Consider the following 18,910-nt stretch of genomic DNA (forward strand, 5'->3'; position numbering starts at 1 on the left):
TTAATTAAGAAAAATGGATAAAACCCAAGGTGGATGGTTCCTGAGGAAAGACACCTAAAACTGATTTCTGGCCTACACACACACACACACACACACACACACACACACACACACACACACACACACACACATACATACACACACGGGAAATCACAGTTGCCTGTCTTCTGCATTTTGAAATGGGAGCCAGATTCTGTTATTAAATTAGTAACAAAGGAGTTGCATACAGTTTGTTTGCCTAAATCCTAATCTCTAAGCCCTACTCCATCCCTCACCCTCATCTTATCACTAATTTCCATACCAACCTGAGAGACGAATACTTTTTTATTTTAAAGTTTCATTTCTAAAGTCAGCTCATAATTTCCCAGACATTAAAGGAGCTGTGTTAAGATTCCTGGTCATTTCTGTTTTCACTCTGGACATTGCAATGTTGTTAAAGAAGTATCTTTAGATTCTCACGTTCTCTTTGAATGAGTTGATTTCTCATCAGAGGAGAGGGATCAAACAGATAAACACAGGCCCAAAGTCAGTGTTAGCCCAGATGGTCCTGGGTGAGACTTGTCTAAGGCACTGTTTATTCTGTGTCTTCATGTCTCTGTGCTTCTCCAGGTTTATGCTCTGGGTGTAGCCTACAGCTCATTCTCTGCCTCCAAACTCTATTTTCTCGATTCTTTCTTTGTATTATCCAGTAGATATTTCTGACCGACTAACCTTCCCCAAACTCTGCCTTTTGATAGTTGTTCTCCTGTCCACAGCGTCTTTACCAGCTTATCTCTGCCAACCCAAAAGTGTTCAGATTCTTTAATTAGGCATTTTAAGCTTTTTCACAATGTCTTCTATCTCCTTTGCAGTTTTTTTCTCATTAATTCTCACCGCAAACTTTGAGTTGTCGTCAATCTGGAATACTTGCTATTCCCAACATCATCTTGTGTATTCCCAACTGTCTCACATGACATGTTATTACCATCTGTATTTATGTGTTTGTTCAATGTCTGTTTCTGGGAGTAGACTGTGAGCTCCTTGCTGTCTGTGTGTTGGATTTTGTATTTTGATCACTAAAAAATGGCAATACCAACAAACTGGTATCACTTTTATTTAGGCCGTAGGATTGCCTTGAAAGGAGCTGGCAGAGGTCAATAGTGACCTCACATGGCTCCCAATAACACTACCCACCTGATACTCACCCCACACACCATGTACTAACAAGGCTTTACTGTGGGTTTCACTTTACCCCACTTGTTATATTTCTATGTCTCTGTCACGTGTCAGCACTGCCTCCTTTTCCTTTTGTCTTCTTCTTCCTTTTGTTTTTGTCGTGTCGTGTCCCCCCCTCTACCCCCCCCCCCCCGCCCGCTTCTCTTCAGTTTTTCCCACTTGAAGCAGACAATGGAATGACTCTCATACTTCACTGGAAATTCTCATCGCCATTCCTGCCTTTCCTTGTCAAATACAAATCTGTGCTCAGGAGAGAGAATCTACTTACCCACGGTACCAACAGGAAATTTCCCTGGATTCAGAATTTAACACCATGGATTTGAGTTCTGGTTCTGTTACTCATTTGCTTGTGGCCTTAAGACCCAGCTTTTCTCAGTCATCCCTGATGTAGTAAATGGGGATAAAAGTACCAACCAGACAGGGAGACACAACAGACTCACAAAGCAGCATTTAGAAGCCAGTTGAATTAAAATGGTAGTACTTTTGACTGACACAATTCAGTGAATTCTCTTTAGCAGTGATTTTTTTTCTCCCCAAGCTAAAGGGTGCAAAAATACTGCACTGATTTGTAGCCTCATTGTTACTGGATTTCCCCGCCTCTGTATCTTTCTGTAGCTTGTTCTGCATCTATTCCCAGTTCTAGAACAGCCTCAGTCAAGGTGCTTTCACTCCTAATACCTAGAAAAACAGCACTCACATACTGTGCTAGTGAGAGTAGGTTGTGGCAGGCAACATCCACTATGTCCCCTTTAATCTCCCTCTTCTAGTGCAGTCTTCTCTTACCTTGAAGTTGGGCCGGACTGATAGGCTAGATACAGTAGTGATTGCATGTGACCTCCAAGGCCAGGTCATAAAGGTATTGCCGCATCTACCTTGCTTCCAATTCTGTTTATGGGAAACCAGTCTATTGGAGAGAACTCCTGGATGTAACCTGAGGAGTTCTGTTAAGATCTACCTCAATTTTCCAGTCACATGACTGCCCAGGTAAGCCTTCAAATGATTGCATCCTCAGCCAATATCTAATGCCAGTTTCATGAGCTACTCCCAAATGTCTTCACTCACAAAAACTGTGAGAGGTATTAAATTACTGTTATTTGACACCTCTAAATTTTGGAGTAATTTGTTATTTAGCAGTAGCTACAAATTGTCGGCATTCACTACAAGGGAAAGCATTTATACTCTATAATTAAATTCCACTCTAGTTATATTCTCAGGAAAGACTCTAGAATATATGGAATATATGATGTAACAAAACCCAGAGAAGAATGTTCATTGAAATACTATTTGGAAAAAAAAAAGGAAGAATTAATGTCTACCAATAGTGAAATAAGTACACAAATAATAGCTAACATTTATTAAGTAAGCATGTAGTAGGTATTATTCTATACAATACAGATATATTAATTATAAGACAACTTTCTTAGATAAGTGCTCTTAACTTCACTTTACAAATTAGAAAGCTGATGCATTTATAGGGTTTAGGTCACTTCTTTTGGTATTTATAGCTAACAAGTAGGGGCATTATGCTTTAAAAATTGTGAGATACACACGTTTTGTTTTTTTTTTTTTTTTTTTGAGATAGGATCTCCCTTGCACAGTTCAGGCTGGCCTTGAACTCACTTTGCAGCTCAGGCTAGTCTTGAAATGACGATCCATCTACCTTAGCCTCTGAAACACCAAGATTGCAGGCATGAACCACCCTGCTATGTTCAAAATGTGACATACTCTTTTTTAAAGCTTTTTGATTTATTCGTGTGGGGGCTTTTACGTGCCACAGAGTACAAGTGGAAGTCAGAGGACATCTTTTGGCAGTCTGCTCTCTTCTTCTGTGATCATGGGATTTGAACTCAGATTTGGAGTAAAAGCTCATCCACCAATGTGACATCTCTACAAGTTGTAAAAAAACTTAACTATCAAAGGTTGGGGTAGGGTTCTGTTTTTGTCTTTCCAGGATAATGGAAATACCCATCTTCCAGAAATCATAAGGCCTTGGATATCCGGATGTTTACAACAGAAAGGAAGAATCTATTGGTACCAATCTACACAGGGTAAAATCTCACTGTCTAACATCTATATCTCTATCAATCTAGAAAAGTTGTGGTTCCAATTCAATTATAAACCAAGCTGGCTTTGGAGATGGAATTGGCTCACTCCTTCTCTAAACCCAAGCATATTGCTGAAAGAAAAGGTTGAGAAATTCTTCAGTCCCGTATCAGAAGAGCCCTCTGGTGTGGGACAGAAGGAAACCAATAAAAAGGGACCTTTGTCTTCAAGATTCTAATTCTCTCCATGCTTACTCTTCATTTCTCAGAATCCTTTCTTACATGTCATGTCATCTTTAAATCCAACCTTTCCATTTTGATAAAAAATAAGTTTTTCCAATAGCAATCTTCAAAGTCTCCAGAAGGAAGATGGGGCCCCAACAACAACAACTCTACCCAATCCAGAATGATGCCATGGTAATCATCATCATACTAGACTTCTTGCCAAAATTTCAGACAATCTTACCCATTTCTCTGAGACTTGCTGTGAAATCTACAGTTAGTCTAACTGAGATTTAACTATCTGAGCTTTCTTACTCAAGGCCTGTAGCCAATTTGAATGCACCAAATATTAGGTGACTGTTGAGGCTGCCAGCTGTCTCTGTCTACTCTTACAAGATTCCCAAAAGTTGCTTGCATCCATCTTCCATTTCTCAGGTACCATTATATTCCTTCTCAGGTCTTTGATGAGATTGAAGACTAGCAGTTATAGTTACAACTTAGTATATATATAATATCTTAGATAGAACATATTTAGTATTAGATTCAGGTTTTTTAGGGTAGGACACCTTTTGGAATGATCTTTGTAACATGCCATTTACCCACATTCTAGATTTCTCTGGATTTTAGTATGTGTTTCTTGCTTGATATTGTTCGCATTGATTGTAGTTCCATCTTAATCTAGGTCATTATCCCTCATTACTCCTGGACAATATTTGATAACCATTCCTGTGTATATAGTCTTGTATTAGGTTAGAACCTTCTTATTTAGACAAAAGGGGGAGATGTAGTGGGTAGCCATTCCAGCTTTGACCTGGAAGTTCCAACCCCCAATGAGGCTTCAGTAACTGTCACGCCTACAAGGCGGGGCCAAGAGAGGACCCTGAAGACCCGAGATCTGGATGCAGGGGCTCTCTTGGTTCCTGGACCCTGGATGCTGGAGGTAGACCGAGCAGAGTTCTCCAGAGAACAACGCCGGACTGCGCTACACCTTTCCCAGACCCTGTTACCTATCCCTTCACTTGTGAGTTACCCCACAAAATAAACCTCCCTTTTAACTACATGGAGTGGCCTTAATAATTTCACCAATACTTGACCAACCTGATCTCCCTAGCCTCAAAATATGATATATTTTTATAATAGACTGTTTTATGGTACCTGGGAATGCCTGGGAATTTTTGTTATGCATAGGAAGAAATAGGCCCCAGTAGGAGAGTACAGAGTGAAACCACTTAAACAAAAACACACAAAACTGTTACACACATGCAATTTGGAAATAGACTCTAAATTCAAATTACAGTTGATTCTGAAGAAGTTATACAGAGATGGTCGAAATAGACTTTAGATATAGTAAATAGTAATGATTAATTCTGAGTGATGGGCCTGTATGAGTGTAGATATGTTATTCTTTGTATTTTGCCATGTCCTCAAAAATAATTTTAAAAAATCTACTTAAATCAAACTTTACTGTTACTATGTTTTGTTGGTTACGCTATGGCACTGCTTGTGGTGGTGGCCATGCTGGCAGAGGAGAATGCTGGTCTGAAGAATCACAAGCCATGGTTACCTTTTTAGAGCTTTATTGGGAGAGATGGGGAAGAAAGAGAGAGGGGGCAGAAGGACAGACAGAAGGAGAGAGAGTGGAAAGAGAAGGGGGGGGATGCACAGAGGGCCCGCCCACTTTTTAGGCTGGGATGCTGTCGCAGGCTGGTGACGTAATTAAGGACAGAATCCTTACATGTTTAAGTAACATTTCTTCCTATCCCACTATCTATTAATTATGCTTATTAACAACTGATTGAATCAAATTAACATAATGGTTGATTCAGAATGAAATATTCTTTTTCTCTATTGTCTATCATCATTTTTTGCTTTTAAAAAATAAAATATTCTTCAAGTAGCTTCCATTTTTAAAAAACATTTATTTTTATTTGCATTGGTGCTTTGCCTGCATGTATGTCTGTGTTAAGAGTGTCAGATCTTGGAATTACAGACAGTTGTTAGCTGCCATGTGGATGCTGGGAATTGAACCCCGGGATCTCTGGAAGAGCAGTCACTGTTCTGTTAACCACTGAGTCACCTCTCTAGCCCCACAGCTTCCATTTTTAAGCATTAGAAGCTACACAGAGAAACCCTGTCTCAAAAAACAAAAACAAAACAAAGCAAAAAAAAATAGAAATGTTTTTTGTCCTTACAAATCTAATAGTGGAGTCAAGATAGACACTAAAGGAATACACACACACACACACACACACACACACACACACACACACACAATTCTGAAAAGAATGGGTGTTATGAAAGCCTATGACTGTGGTACGAGATTCAAGGAGAGGCATTTAAGTAGAGATTAATACTTCACAGTAATCCAAGTATACTTGCAGAAATAATGTCAACTCCTCACTTATGGAAGAAGCAACTGACCTCATTTTTAATTCTTACAAGTTATCTGCAGACCTTGTCACCAGTCTCTTTTACAAATCGATTGCATTGTTATTAGCACCACACAACTAGCAAGAGCGATTCACGTCTAAGTCATAGCCTGTGTGTTCTTTACTTCTGTTCTAGGCCTTCTTCGCTTATTCTTTCTTTATACTTCACTCTCCAGCCAAACTCGGCTATGGATGTCTTCTAATACAGTTCTCGGAACTTTTTAAAAGTTGTAGTAGTGATTAGTTTGTCAGCAAATTCTACCGTTTGAGTAGAAGACAGTCACAACTCTGTTGTTTCTGGAGAAGTTACAGTTGAAGTTGTTATTCTTGAACACCCACTAATGCACCTGGGCGAGAAGACACCACAGTGAAGAAAATGAACATGACCTTCACTGTCATCAAGTCTACTCCTAGCTGGGCAGTTAGACATTAAACAACAAAAAAAAACGCATTAATTTTTAGGTGAGTAATTCAGGGGAACAGAAGGCAGACAAGAAAAACATGAAAATCCTAATTTAAATCAGGGGCAAGGATCAGAGAATTCTATCAAAAACTACACAAAAAGTCGTGTTCTTTCTCTCCATAGTGCTAAACCCCTCAAAGAACCCCAGGAGGGTGCTGCTGCCTCGGCGGTGAGGTCCTGGCGCCCCATTGTTCGGACCGGCTGGTGGACTTAGCCAGTTTCTGAGTTGGCCGAGGGGCGCCGACGCTATCCTACATTGGTGGCGTGAGAAGAGTTTCCACCCCTCGAACTTTCTGATCCCACCCTCCCATCCCACCACGGTGTCCTCCTTCCCAGCATCTTTCTGCTTGGTTGGTGCTCCTTGTTCAGCTCCGCGCGAGCCGCCTGTCAATTCTGCCTGCCGCAGGAGCCTGATCTGGAGTTGGTGGCTCTCCCCATGGCCCCGCAAAGCCTATTCCTTCCCGGCGACGGCTGGCGCCCGGGTCTTTCCGCTTGGCCACGCGGCCCTTTCCTCTCCGGCCGGGCGGCAGGTGGGCTGGAGGCACCAGGTGCCGGGCGCTCCCCGTCCTCGGCGGCCCCGCGGGCCCCGTGCGAGCGAGCGCTCGGCTGGTGTTCCGGGCTGGCTGCGCCCGGAGCGCGCGGAGGCAGCCCGTGCTCGCGCCCGCGTCTCCTCGCTCCCGCGGCGGCCCGGGCGGACGGCGCGCGTCGCCTGGCGCTGGTCCTCAGGCCAACCAGCGGCGGCCCCGGCGGCGCGAGCACGGGACCGGCCCCGGCTTCCCACTCGGGCCGGCGAGCTCGTGGGCTCGTTCGCCCCGCCCCCTCCCCACAGCGCCGCCGCTGGGCGCTTGCGCGGGGCGCGTGGCCGTGGCCGGGGTCTCCGCCGCAGCCCGAGCAGCAGCAGCAGCCTCCGCCTCAGTCAGTCAGTCGGTCCCCAGCAATGGCGGAAGGAGGTGAGCGAGAGGAGCTGCTTTCGCCGCCGCCGATCTCTCCGGCCAAGCGCCTGTGCTCCTGGCCCAGCCCGCAAGCTCACCACCCCCGCGGGACTCCCGGGGCAGCGGGCGGAGGGGCGGGGGTCGGCGGCGGCGGCTGCCTGGCCCCCGGGGCCCGCCCCCACCTGCAGCCCGAGTCCTTGCTGGACTGCGCCGCCAAGACGGTGGCGGAAAAGTGGGCGTACGAGCGTGTGGAGGAGCGCTTCGAGCGGATCCCGGAGCCGGTGCAGCGCCGCATCGTCTACTGGTCCTTCCCGCGGAATGAGCGGGAGATCTGCATGTACTCCAGCTTCCAGTACCGGGGCGGCCCGGGCGCCGGCGCGGCGGCCGGCGCGGCGGGGTCTTCGCCGGTCGAGGAGGGGCCGCCGCCACCCCCGGGGGTCGCCACTCCGGCCGGCTCCGCCCCCGGGGCCGCCGGGCCAGGCGCATCCCCGGGGCTGGGCACTGGGACCGGCGTGGCGAGCGCCGGCGGCGGCGGCGGCGGCGAGGGGCTGCCGTTCCGCCGGGGCATCCGTCTGCTGGACAGCGGCTCCGTGGAGAACGTGCTGCAAGTCGGTAGGTGCTGCCCGGCCGGCCCCTCTCCGTCCCCTGCCTCTTCTGCAGGTGCCTCCCAAGCCCTGGATCGAAACCCCGGCTTTCTGCCCAACTCCTGTACCCCCGCCGAAGGATAAAAAAAAGTCAGATAAAAAACTTTTCCTAACGTTTCCTTGAGGTCCACTTCTGTTCTTTCCCCTCACCGGCTGCCCCATTTCTTTTTGTTTGAAGAGCGAATAGGGGTCTCTCGGTGTCTCTCTCTCTCTCTCTCTCTCTCTCTCTCTCTCTCTCTCTCTCTCTCTCTCTCTCTCTCCCTCCCCCCCCCCCTCCATATCTTATTCCCCATACTAAAGGCATAAGGATGGGGAGATGGGTACCCTTTTGGATGCAACAATTTTCGAAACGCGTTTGACTGATTTAAGTTTGGAGGAGAAGGGATTGTTAGCGAATCTGGAGCAATAGGTCTTAGAGGGAGTATTTGAGGGACAGGCTGTCACAGCCAATCTGTAGTTATAGCAGATTGAATCCGGGTGTAATTAACTTTCACATCGGAAAAAGCAACAGAATACTGTGCATTTTAGACAATTTTAATTGTCCGTTTTAATATTTTCCCCCCTGGGCCAGTGATGCTTGGGAATCTAGGCTGCAGATTAACAATAACCGAAGATGGAAATGTGACAGCTTCTCTTCTCTACACCCCCATCCATGGGAAAGAAAAAAAAAAAAAGCCACACAATCTGGAGTGGGGGCGGGGTCTGCCTTCCTTGTCAGACTGGGGTAAATCAAAAGCCAGTCACGTTGGATGTTTCAAATGCTTTTCATTTAACACGTCTTCGTATTCGCTTTTGTTTTATCTTTTTGTTTGTACAAAAATGGAAACTGGTTCTGTTTCATCTACTCTTTCTCTTGAGCTTCCAGTTAGTTTGTTAATCTTATTAAGTATTTAACTAAAGTGTGCCTGATTTGTGGAATGATCAGGGAGAAAGAAAAAAACGACATTGTTTAACATTGATTTGTTATACAGAATACTAAAACACTTTTTTGGGCCTATTTGGATTATTATAGCATTCTTGAAGTACATATCTTTGTGTATTTCATTGTACAGTATATGCTTATTTTTACCAAAGGCAATACTGATTTTTCTAAAGGAGTTGAAAGGAGGACATTTCACAGGCTCAGGCACACATACATATACAAACCCAAACATCTAGTTCTCTTCTCCCCAGGTAAACCCAACGTATTTGGAATTATTTCCCTTTGAAAACTAGTACACCACAGTGTTTTTATATAGAACAGTCTGCTTCCAGTTATTGAGAGTGAATAAATTCTGTTGAGAATGAATAAATTGAGAATGAATAAATTTTTAAAAAATATACCATAATTCTTAAATAAGTATAAAATGCATATGTATTATGTACCAGAATATAGGGATACTGGATTGAGAAGTTGTGCTCATTTGAAAGATGTCAGTGCTTTGTGTATATTTTAGAAAGAATGAGTTGGATAAATAGGTGATTATGGTATACAGCTTTAATATTGAAATGTTGAAAACATGAAAATGAATATGGCTCATTTTATTAATCTCTAACTTTAATCTTTCTGAGAGTTTAGGACAGTTAACTTTTAAAGGTTCTTATTTAAAACATTTTAAATTGATGAGTCAGTTTAAGTAGTTGTCTTAGGGATAGAAATGGATTTGAAAGAATTTCAAACTTGAAGGGAACAAATAAAGGAGAAGAGTTTTATTTCCCCCGCCCCCACCTCCCTGTGCTGGGAATTGAACTCAGGGTCTCTGGTGCTAGGCAAACACTCTACCACTCAGCTGTAACTCTAGTCCCAAGAGGTACCTATTTTTACAGTGATTAGAATGTCAAGTTCCAAGTGAAATCGGATTTAGAGGATGATCCAGATCATGTTTAAATCACATATTCCTCTTAAACCACATATATGGTACTTATGGGGTAATGGACTTGTACATGGTCATTTCAGGGACCCTGAGAAGGACACAAACAAACATTGTCTGATTTATTTGGCTTTCCTAGATAATGAAATATACTTTATTGGAGAACAAGGTGCTTTGTGTTATTTATTTCTCTGACCTTAATTTGTACTAGAAAGTATGGAAGAAGATATCTCATTTCTTCATTATTTAAAGCATTTTGACATTAATCACCTTGTAATATATAAAACTAGAAACCCACCCCTCTTAATGTTTTGTGTGGCTTAATCTAGATGATCAGTTTTCTAAAAGCATTGCAAAGAGATCAGTGAGTTATTTACATATAGTCTCATAGTAAATCATGTTCTTTAGTTTATAACCTCACTCCAAACTCAATTTAATTCTTACATCCCACTAAGAATTCTCTGTATTTCCTTAGTGTTTCCAAGGCATATTATGGTCTTGAAACTGGGGGGTTGTTAAAGGTAGAAAGGAAGAGAATTCTGGATAGTTTTATAATAACATCATTTTACTCTTTTGATTTTGTTTTAAAGACTTATTTTATTTATACATGTGAGGGCCTGTATGTGTGCCTGATGCCCATGGATGCCAGAAGGGGGTGTTGGAATCCCTGGAACTGGAGTTACAGGCAGTTGTGAGCTGCCATGTGGGTGCTGGGAACCTAACCCAGATCCTCTGCTAGAGCAGCAAGTACTCTTAACTGCTAAGTCATCTCTCCAGCCTTAAATTTTTGGTTTTTTGAGTCAAGTTCTTACTCTGTAGATTAGGCTGGCCTCAAACTCAAGGCAATCACTCTGCCTCAGTACCCTTAGTGCTAAGATTACATACTCGAGCCACCAAATTTTAATATCCTTTAAAAGATTAATAATGGAAAATTTAAAAGGATGTTTTTAATTTGTAATTGCTTTAGTATGTGTGTGTGTGTGGGTGCATGTGAGTGCCAGTACCTTCAGAGTATAGAGAGGGCAGGTCAGATCCGCTGGAGCTGGAATTACAATTACAGCACCCCATGTAGGTGCTGGGATCTGAACTCAGGATCTCTATAAGAGCAGTCATCAAGCATTCTTAACTGAGGAGCCATATATCCAGCCCCTTATAATGTGTTTTTGTTTGTTTGAATTTTTCACAACAGAGTATACTTGGGTGGAGATGAGAATCATGAGTTTGAGGCCAGCTTGGTTACATAGTAAGACCCTTTCACAAACAAATAAAAGCACAACACACAAAAGTTTTTACAGAAAATAAAAGCAATCAAAACTTTTATAAAGACTATGTAGGTTAAATTCTGTAACTTCAAAGTACTTTCCACATATAAGCATAATTCTGTAACTTCTGATTACTTTCCACATTGAGTCATCAGTAGAGGTCAGTGTGCTTGGGTACTCTGCAGAAAACATCACATTTTGAATTAGAACTCAAACTTCCTACCTTGATGTCAACAAAAGGGAGAAATGTAGGTTTATTGTGTTTAAAGATACATTTATTTACATAGTAATACCATTCGGAAATATTGTTCCTTTTTTAAAAAGGGAAAACTTAGCCAGGCAGCGGTGGCGCACACCTTTAATCCCAGCACTTGGGAGGAAGAGCCAGGCGGATCTCTGTGAGATCAAGGCAAGTCTGGTCTACAGAGAGAGAGATCCAGGACAGGCACCAAAACTACACAGAGAAACCCTGTCTCGAACTCACCCCCCCCCCTTAGTCTTTACGTGTATTTCTCTAAGTTTGAAGCTGTGTTAATAAATTTGCAATCTGATCCCTCACTGTTATGAAGGCAATATAATTCAGATTTTAAAAATGTTTTATTTGTGTTTTATATGGATGCCAATACTACCTTGTGTGGGATAGGTATAACTACAAAGCTAACGGTTGTAGTAGAAAAGGTCAATTTCAAGAAATTATCCACAATTTGAACATTAGGTAGTAAGTCTATAATTATGTATAGTTGTGTATCATCAATAAACATATCTATGAAATTTCCTGTGAATTATAACAAGTATAATTGTTCCTTTTGTTGTTACTGTTTTTATTTGTTTTGTGATATGGAGCCCAGGCCAGGCAAACACTCTGCTACTGACTTATACCTGTAGCCGCAGTTAATGAATTTTATATGAAATTAATTTCTATATACAATATTTGGGGACACAAAAGATATTTAAACCTACTAGAAAGCTTTATAGTATCCTCTGTAAATTCAAATAGAATGGGAAACAACAAAATTTCATAATGGAAACGGCTTAATTTATATGTAGGATATCACAAACGGCAGCTGTATACCTTGAAGGGATATTTGGTGACATTAAATTTTCTTGTTGTTTGAGACAGAGTCTTACTATGTATGCCTGGCTGCCCTGGAATTTGCTATTTTTGTAGACCAGGCTGGCTTTGAACTCACAGAGATCTGCCTGTCTCTGTCCTAGCAAGTACTGGGATCAAAGATGTGCCCCACATACAGCTCATTAAAACAACCCTGTTATATTTATTTGTTTGTGTGTGCGTACATTTATGAAATGATGTGTGCAGAGCTCAGAGGACAATTTGGGAATATGTTCTCTCACTTCACTTTGGTCCTGGGTATCAAAGTCAAGTCACTGGCCATAGTGCTAACTGCCTTTCTCGACTGAGCCATCTCCATGGTCTGGTAACATTTCTTTTTCTTTTTCTTTTCTTTTCTTTTTTTCTTTCTTTCTTTTGGTTTTTTGAGACAGGATTTCTCATTGTAGTTTTGGTGCCTGTCCTGGATCTTGCTCTGTAGACCAGGTTGGCCTCGAACTCACAGAGATCCTTCTGGCTCTGCCTCCCGAGTGCTGGGATTAAAGGCATGTGCCACTGCTGCCTGGTCTGGTATCATTTCTTTAGTGAAGAAATTTATCAAGTTTTAAATCTTTTTTCTTTTGTGTGTGTGTGTGTATGTATGTATGTATGTATGTATGTATGTATTTCATAGTGAGTTCTCTCCTTCCTCCCTTATTGTATACATGAAGTTTTAATTTTTTTTGTGTGCTTCTGTTTGTGTGCAGGTATGTGTGCATGTTTATGTGGAAGCCAGAGGTCAGGATCAGGTATCATTCCAATACTTTCAAGAGCCTTTCACCTCTCCTCTCTTTAAAACAATATGTTTAATTATATGCATATGTGTCTGTGCACATGTCTATATGTGCATGTGAGTGTTGGTGCCCTTGGAGCCAGAGGTGCTGGATTCATTGGGTTACAGATGATTGTGAGCTACCTGATGTAGGTGCTGGGACTTATGCAAGAGCAGTATGCACTCTTAACTTCTCTCTAGCCCCCACTTTGCACTTTGAGACAAGCTCTTTTACTACAAACTGGGGCTCAGGGCTTAGGCTAGGTTGACCTGACCAGCCAGCAAGACCCTGGAATTTGTTCATCGCTGATTGCAAGTGCACCACCATGCCTGGCTTTTTATGTGGGTGCAGAAACTTGTGCTTGAAAGACAAGCACTTTATTGACTGAGCCATCTTCCTGTCTTCCCAACTCCTGTACGCGCATGTTAGTGCTCAGTAAGTGTCGGTGGGATGAATGAATGCTAAGAATGGCCTGCTGCCGGTGCACCTGTAGGCCCAGCTCCTCAACAGGCTGAGCTAGGAGAAGAGCCTGAGCCCAGGAGTTTCTGAAAGCACAATGTAAAATTAACAAGACTTCTTTCTCAAAAGTACCAACTAATCAACCAGTCAGACAGTCAACCAACCAAGCAAGCAACCAATCAAACAAGCAAGCAAACAAAAAATAACATGCCCACATCCAGAACAAAAATCCTGAAAGGAGAAGAGAGATAAGCTTGAATTTTTAGTGTGAGCATATCATATAGAAAGTGATGGGGAAAACTCCAAACTTGCCAACATAAGAAGTGAATGAGTATTACAGCATCATATGTGAAGTGGTGATTTTTCATTTTTTTCTAAATGTAAAAAATTATGTGAATTCTTATAAAGATGACCATCTCAAGAGTAGAGATGTAGGCCGGGCGGTGGTGGTGCATGCCTTTAACCCCAGCACTTGGGAGGCAGAGGCAGGAGGATCTCTGTGAGTTGGAGGCCAGCCTGGTCTACAAAGCGAGTTCCAGGACAGGCGCAAAGCTACACAGAGAAACCCTGTCTCGAAAAACCAAAAAACCAAAAAACCAAAAAAAAAAAAAAGAGTAGAGTTTTAGATTTTAAAGATCGTGGGCAAACTAAAGAGAGTAGATTTCATTTTAGAAGTTAACCTCTAAGAATTTTGAGGGCAGGTGCTGTGACTGAGTGCCTGAGTGCTTCCCTAGATTTGATCCCCAGTGCCACAGTTTTTAAATGTTTTTATTGTACATATGTATTTCACAATACAGTTTTACACACAGAATGCTAGGAGCACTTTTCTTTGTATTTTACATACTTGAAACATACAGACTTTCTTTAATATATTAAAGTACATCCACAATTTAAACAATAATTATTACTGAAATGTGAGTTTAAATTAGCCTAGTTTAAAGTTTATAGTGAAAAAGGCTGGAAATTGATTTATGCATATGTGAATCAAGTAATTTATCCTACTTCAACATTGTTTATGAAGCTGGACATGGTGGCACATACCTGTAAGTGAGCACTCTAAAATAGTGGTTCTCAATCTGTGGGGCGTGACCCCGTTGGAGTTGTCACATGACCTTTTCAAGGGGGTTGCCTAAGACCACTAGAAAATACATATTTATATCATGATTCAAAACAGTAGCAAGATTACCGTTACCAAGTAGCAGCAAAAATGATTTTATGGTTGGGAGTCACCCCACATGAGGAACTGTATTAAAGGGTTGCAGCATTAGGAAGGTTGAGAACCACTGTTCTAGAGTTTGAGGCAGGAGGATCAGGAGTTCAAAGTCATCCTTAGCTACATGTTGAGTTTGAGGCTAGCCTAGCTACATGAGAAATTATCTCAAAACAATAACCTTCATCCCCAAAAAATAAAAAAGAAAGAAAACCACATGGCTATGAAAAATCAATTAACTGATGGTATTCTGCTTTGGTTAGGTTTTTAAAATATGGGACTATATACGAAAAGGTCAGTGGTTCATACAAAAAAGAGAAAATTTTCACTGTTATGGATTTGGCTTAGGGGTAGAAGGCTTGGCAGACATGTGTGAGGACAGTGGTTCAAACCCAAGCATTTTTAAGGAAATGATAATTCTTTCTGGCTTTTTTTTTTTTTAAATAATCATATAGGCCAGGCTTAGCTGAAAGTCCTTGAACTTGCTTGTGATCTTGCTAGCTCAGCCACCCAAGTGCTAGGTGTACACCAAGATACCCGGCTCTGGGTTACTTTTATGTGAGTTTTCTACTTTGTAATTTATTTATGAACTCATTTCTTTCTTATAAAGGCAGTGTACTTCTTGGCCATCCTCCCCCCCCCCCCAGACAAGGTTTCTTTGTGCAACAGCCCTGGCTGTTCTTGTATTCACTTTATAGATCAGGCTGGCCTTTGAACTCACAGAGATCCCCGCCTGTCTTTGCCTCCCAAGTGCTGGGATTAAAGGCATGGGCCACCACCACCCAGCCTACTTCTTGACCATTTTTAACCTGTCCTTGAGTTGATATGGTAAAGAACTATAGTCATTTTGATATTAACATTTAGCATTTGTCCTGGTTAGATTTATTTTATTTTATTTTTTGTCAACTTGACACAAGCCAGCATCATCTGGGGAGAGGAAACCTCAATTGAGAAAATGCCTCCATCAGATTGTCCTGTAGGCAAGTCTGTGGGATATTTTGATTAATGATTGATTTGGGAGGGTCCAGCCCACTGTGGACACTGCCACCCCTGGACAGGTGTTGCTGGGTTGTCTAAAAAAGCAGCCTGAGCAAGTCATGGCGAGAAAGCCAGAAAGCAGCATTCCTTGGTCTCTGCTTCAGTTCCTGTCTTGAGTTCCTGTCCTAACTTCCTTTCATGATGGCCTACAACTGTAACAACCTTCGCTTCCCTGAGTTACTTTGGTCATGGTCTTTATCACAGCAACAGAAACCAAACTAAGACAGTGTTTGTGATCATATGCAAAATTATTCTATGATACTTTTCATGTGATATTGTCCACTGGTTTTGGTTTTCAGTATAACTTTCTCTCTCTTATTGAGATTAATGTAATTTATCCTAAATGGTGTTCAGGAAATATATAGTTGTGATTTTTCTTTGGGCCATAAACCAGCTTTCCAAATAGAGACATGGAGACTTTTTTATTAATTATTAATGCTCGGCCTCAGCTTAGGCTTGTCCCACTAGCTGTTTTAACTTAATTTAACCTGTTTCTATTCATCTACATTTTGCCTTGGGGCTTTTTACTTTTCTTTCATTCTGTATGTCCTACTTTCCTGCTTCCTCTGTGTCTGTCTGGCCCCTAATGTCTTCCTGTTGTCTCATTTTCTTTCTTCTTCAAGCCTAAATTCCTCCTCCTACTTACTCTCTCTGCCTGGAAGTTCCACCTATACCTCCTCCCTCACTGTTGGTCATTCAGCTTTTTATTAGACCAATCAGGTGCCTTAGGCAGTCAAGGTAATACAGCCACACATCTTCACATAAACAAATGCAGCACATCTTTACATAGTTAAACAAATATTCCACAACATAGACAAATGCAACACATCTTTACATAGTTAAACAAATGCAGCACATCTTTACATAAACAAATATTCTGCAACAGAAATACTTTTTAATTTATGTACTTATTTTAAGGTGACTTCTCATTTTGTAGCCCAAGCTGGCTTAGACTTCATTGTAATCCTTCTGGTTCAACCTCTTGAGGTCTTAAGATTATAGGTATGAGCCACTATACCAGGCTCACTATATATACTATAACAAATGTTTATCGAAGGAAAGAACAGTCATGTGCCATTTTTTATATTTTGTAATATGGATATATTTCTTAATTAACTTATATGTGACTGGAGTCTGGAAGATATGCTGACATTTTATGACTTAATCTTTGGATATTTCTAATTTTTAAAATGTGTATTTTAAAAGTGGCAAAGCTGGTTATTAACTAGTTCTTGGTTATATATTGAGTTAATACAGTTACTTGTTTATGTAAGAATCAATAAATAATTGTTTACCAGCTTTTGATAGAATTGTTTCTAATAAACTTTGTATCTTCCTTTAGAGTCCAAACCAAGGTTGAAAATACCAAACCCTAAGGTCCTAAGGATTATATTGTTACCATTTTTATTTAGGCAAGTTATAAGTTGAATGGGTACTTGACTCTAAGAGTCTCTGAAACTTTTTTTTTATTCTTTGTGTTTTTTGTTTGTTTTTTTTCCTCCCTCCTTATAAGGGTTAGGTAAGTGTGGTCCTGGGGCTGTTTAAGCAGAGATGGAGTACCCTAATGTTTTCTTGCTTCAAAGACAGTTATCTGAACACTTATTATCATTAGTTCTTAGAAAAATGGGAATTGAAATCCTAGGAAATATCTCCTCTACACATATACTACATTAGCTAAAAATAAAAAGACTGAAATACCAATGGGCATGGTGGTACAGACCTTTAATATTAGCATTCAGGAGGCAGAAGCAGATGGATTTCTGGTCTACGTAAGAAGTTCCAGGACAGCCAGGGCCACATAGTGAGACCCAGTTCCAAAAACAAAGAGACTAAAGGGACAGAAACACTGCTGTGCTGCTGGGGGACTATAAAATAATATAGTCACTTTGGGAAACAACTTCTTTCTTTTTTGTGGGGGGAAGTTCAAGACAGGGTTTCTCTATATAGTTTGTTGCCTGTCCTGGGTCTCGCTCTGTAGAACAGGCTGGCCTCAAACTCACAGGGATCCACCTTGCTCTGTCTCCCAAGCGCTGGGATTAAAGGCGTGTGCCACCATCTCCCATCGAGACCTTGTCTCAAAAAAGAAGAAGCTCTGGTTGACAAATAGTTGAGAAACAGGAAGGAGCTGGATGCTATTTGTACAGTTATGTAGAGAACAATTAACAATGATATGTTGGGTTCCCGTTGGAAGAGAAGATCTGACCATGCCTACCTTTTCATCCCGGTCAATATTCAGAAAGGGGATTGCTTGTTGAAATCCAGAATTTGTTGGGTGGAAAATATATCCATAACATTTGGATGGAACCAGGTTTTGGTTGTTTGGTTGCTCAGACCCAGAAGGACTAGTTAATCCTTGAAGGAAACAACCTTGAACTTGTTTCTCATGCAGCTGCTTTTATTCTGCAAGCCACATGGTTAAAAGTGAAGGATGTCAGAATTTGAGGTGTAGGTCAGTGGGAAAAAAGAAAAAAGTTATGGGTTCTAATCTTGGTTTCACAATAAAATCACATGAGTTTTGGGGTTTTTTGTTTGTTTGGGTTTTTTTATTTTTTGTTTTTGGAGACAGGGTTTCTCTGTGTAGTTTTGGTGCTCTTCCTGGAATGAACTCTGTAGACCAGACTGGCCTTGAACTCACAGAGATCTGCCTGGCTCTGCCTCCTCTAAGTGCTGGGATTAAGGTCGTGCACCGCCACCACCTGGCTTGTAAAATAGTATTTAATGCAATGTTATATTAACGTAGATATAATTAAGGAGACTAAGTAGGAAGTAATTACTCTGCAAAATGAAAACCGTTGAATATATTTTATCTGTTTTAATATAATTCAACTATTTTAATATAATTCCAACTATAAGAAATTTTAAGGGACTGGAGAGATGGCTCAGCCATTAAGAGCACTGGCTGCTCTTCCAGAGGACCCAGGTTCAGTTCCCAGTACCCACATGACAGCTCACAACTGTCTGTAACTCCAGTTCTCAGGAACTCCAGTTCCTGAGAGTCCTTCTCAGATTAAGGAGATGCTGAGCTGCAAAGACTTTCTGACACCCTCACACAGACATACATGCAGGCAAACACCAATGAACATAAAATAAAAATTATAAGAAAAGAAAATTTAAAATTACAGCTCATGTTGCAATAAAGATTAAGAAATTTGTTTACTGTCACAAGCTTGATTAACCTTTTATGGAATTCCTTTTGTATGACATTCCATATGGCCTGCTAGTATCCTAGTTTATAGCTAGGTGATCCAAAGTGACAATATTGA

General features: G+C 41.4%; 1 protein-coding gene across 1 annotated transcript in view; it reads left to right on the plus strand.

The window, feature by feature from the left end:
- Nucleotides 1-7,200: 7,200 nt before the first annotated feature.
- Zswim5 (zinc finger SWIM-type containing 5) overlaps nt 7,201-18,910 on the plus strand; it is a 115,145-nt gene continuing 103,435 nt past the window's right edge. The window contains exon 1 of the mRNA XM_076564859.1: nt 7,201-7,915. Within this exon, the coding sequence (XP_076420974.1) occupies nt 7,309-7,915 (607 nt within the window). The 5' untranslated portion in view covers nt 7,201-7,308. The remainder of the gene's footprint in view (nt 7,916-18,910) is intronic.

The sequence above is a fragment of the Peromyscus maniculatus genome, chromosome 2 (assembly GCF_049852395.1).
Source record: "Peromyscus maniculatus bairdii isolate BWxNUB_F1_BW_parent chromosome 2, HU_Pman_BW_mat_3.1, whole genome shotgun sequence".
Classification (NCBI taxonomy): domain Eukaryota; kingdom Metazoa; phylum Chordata; class Mammalia; order Rodentia; family Cricetidae; genus Peromyscus; species Peromyscus maniculatus.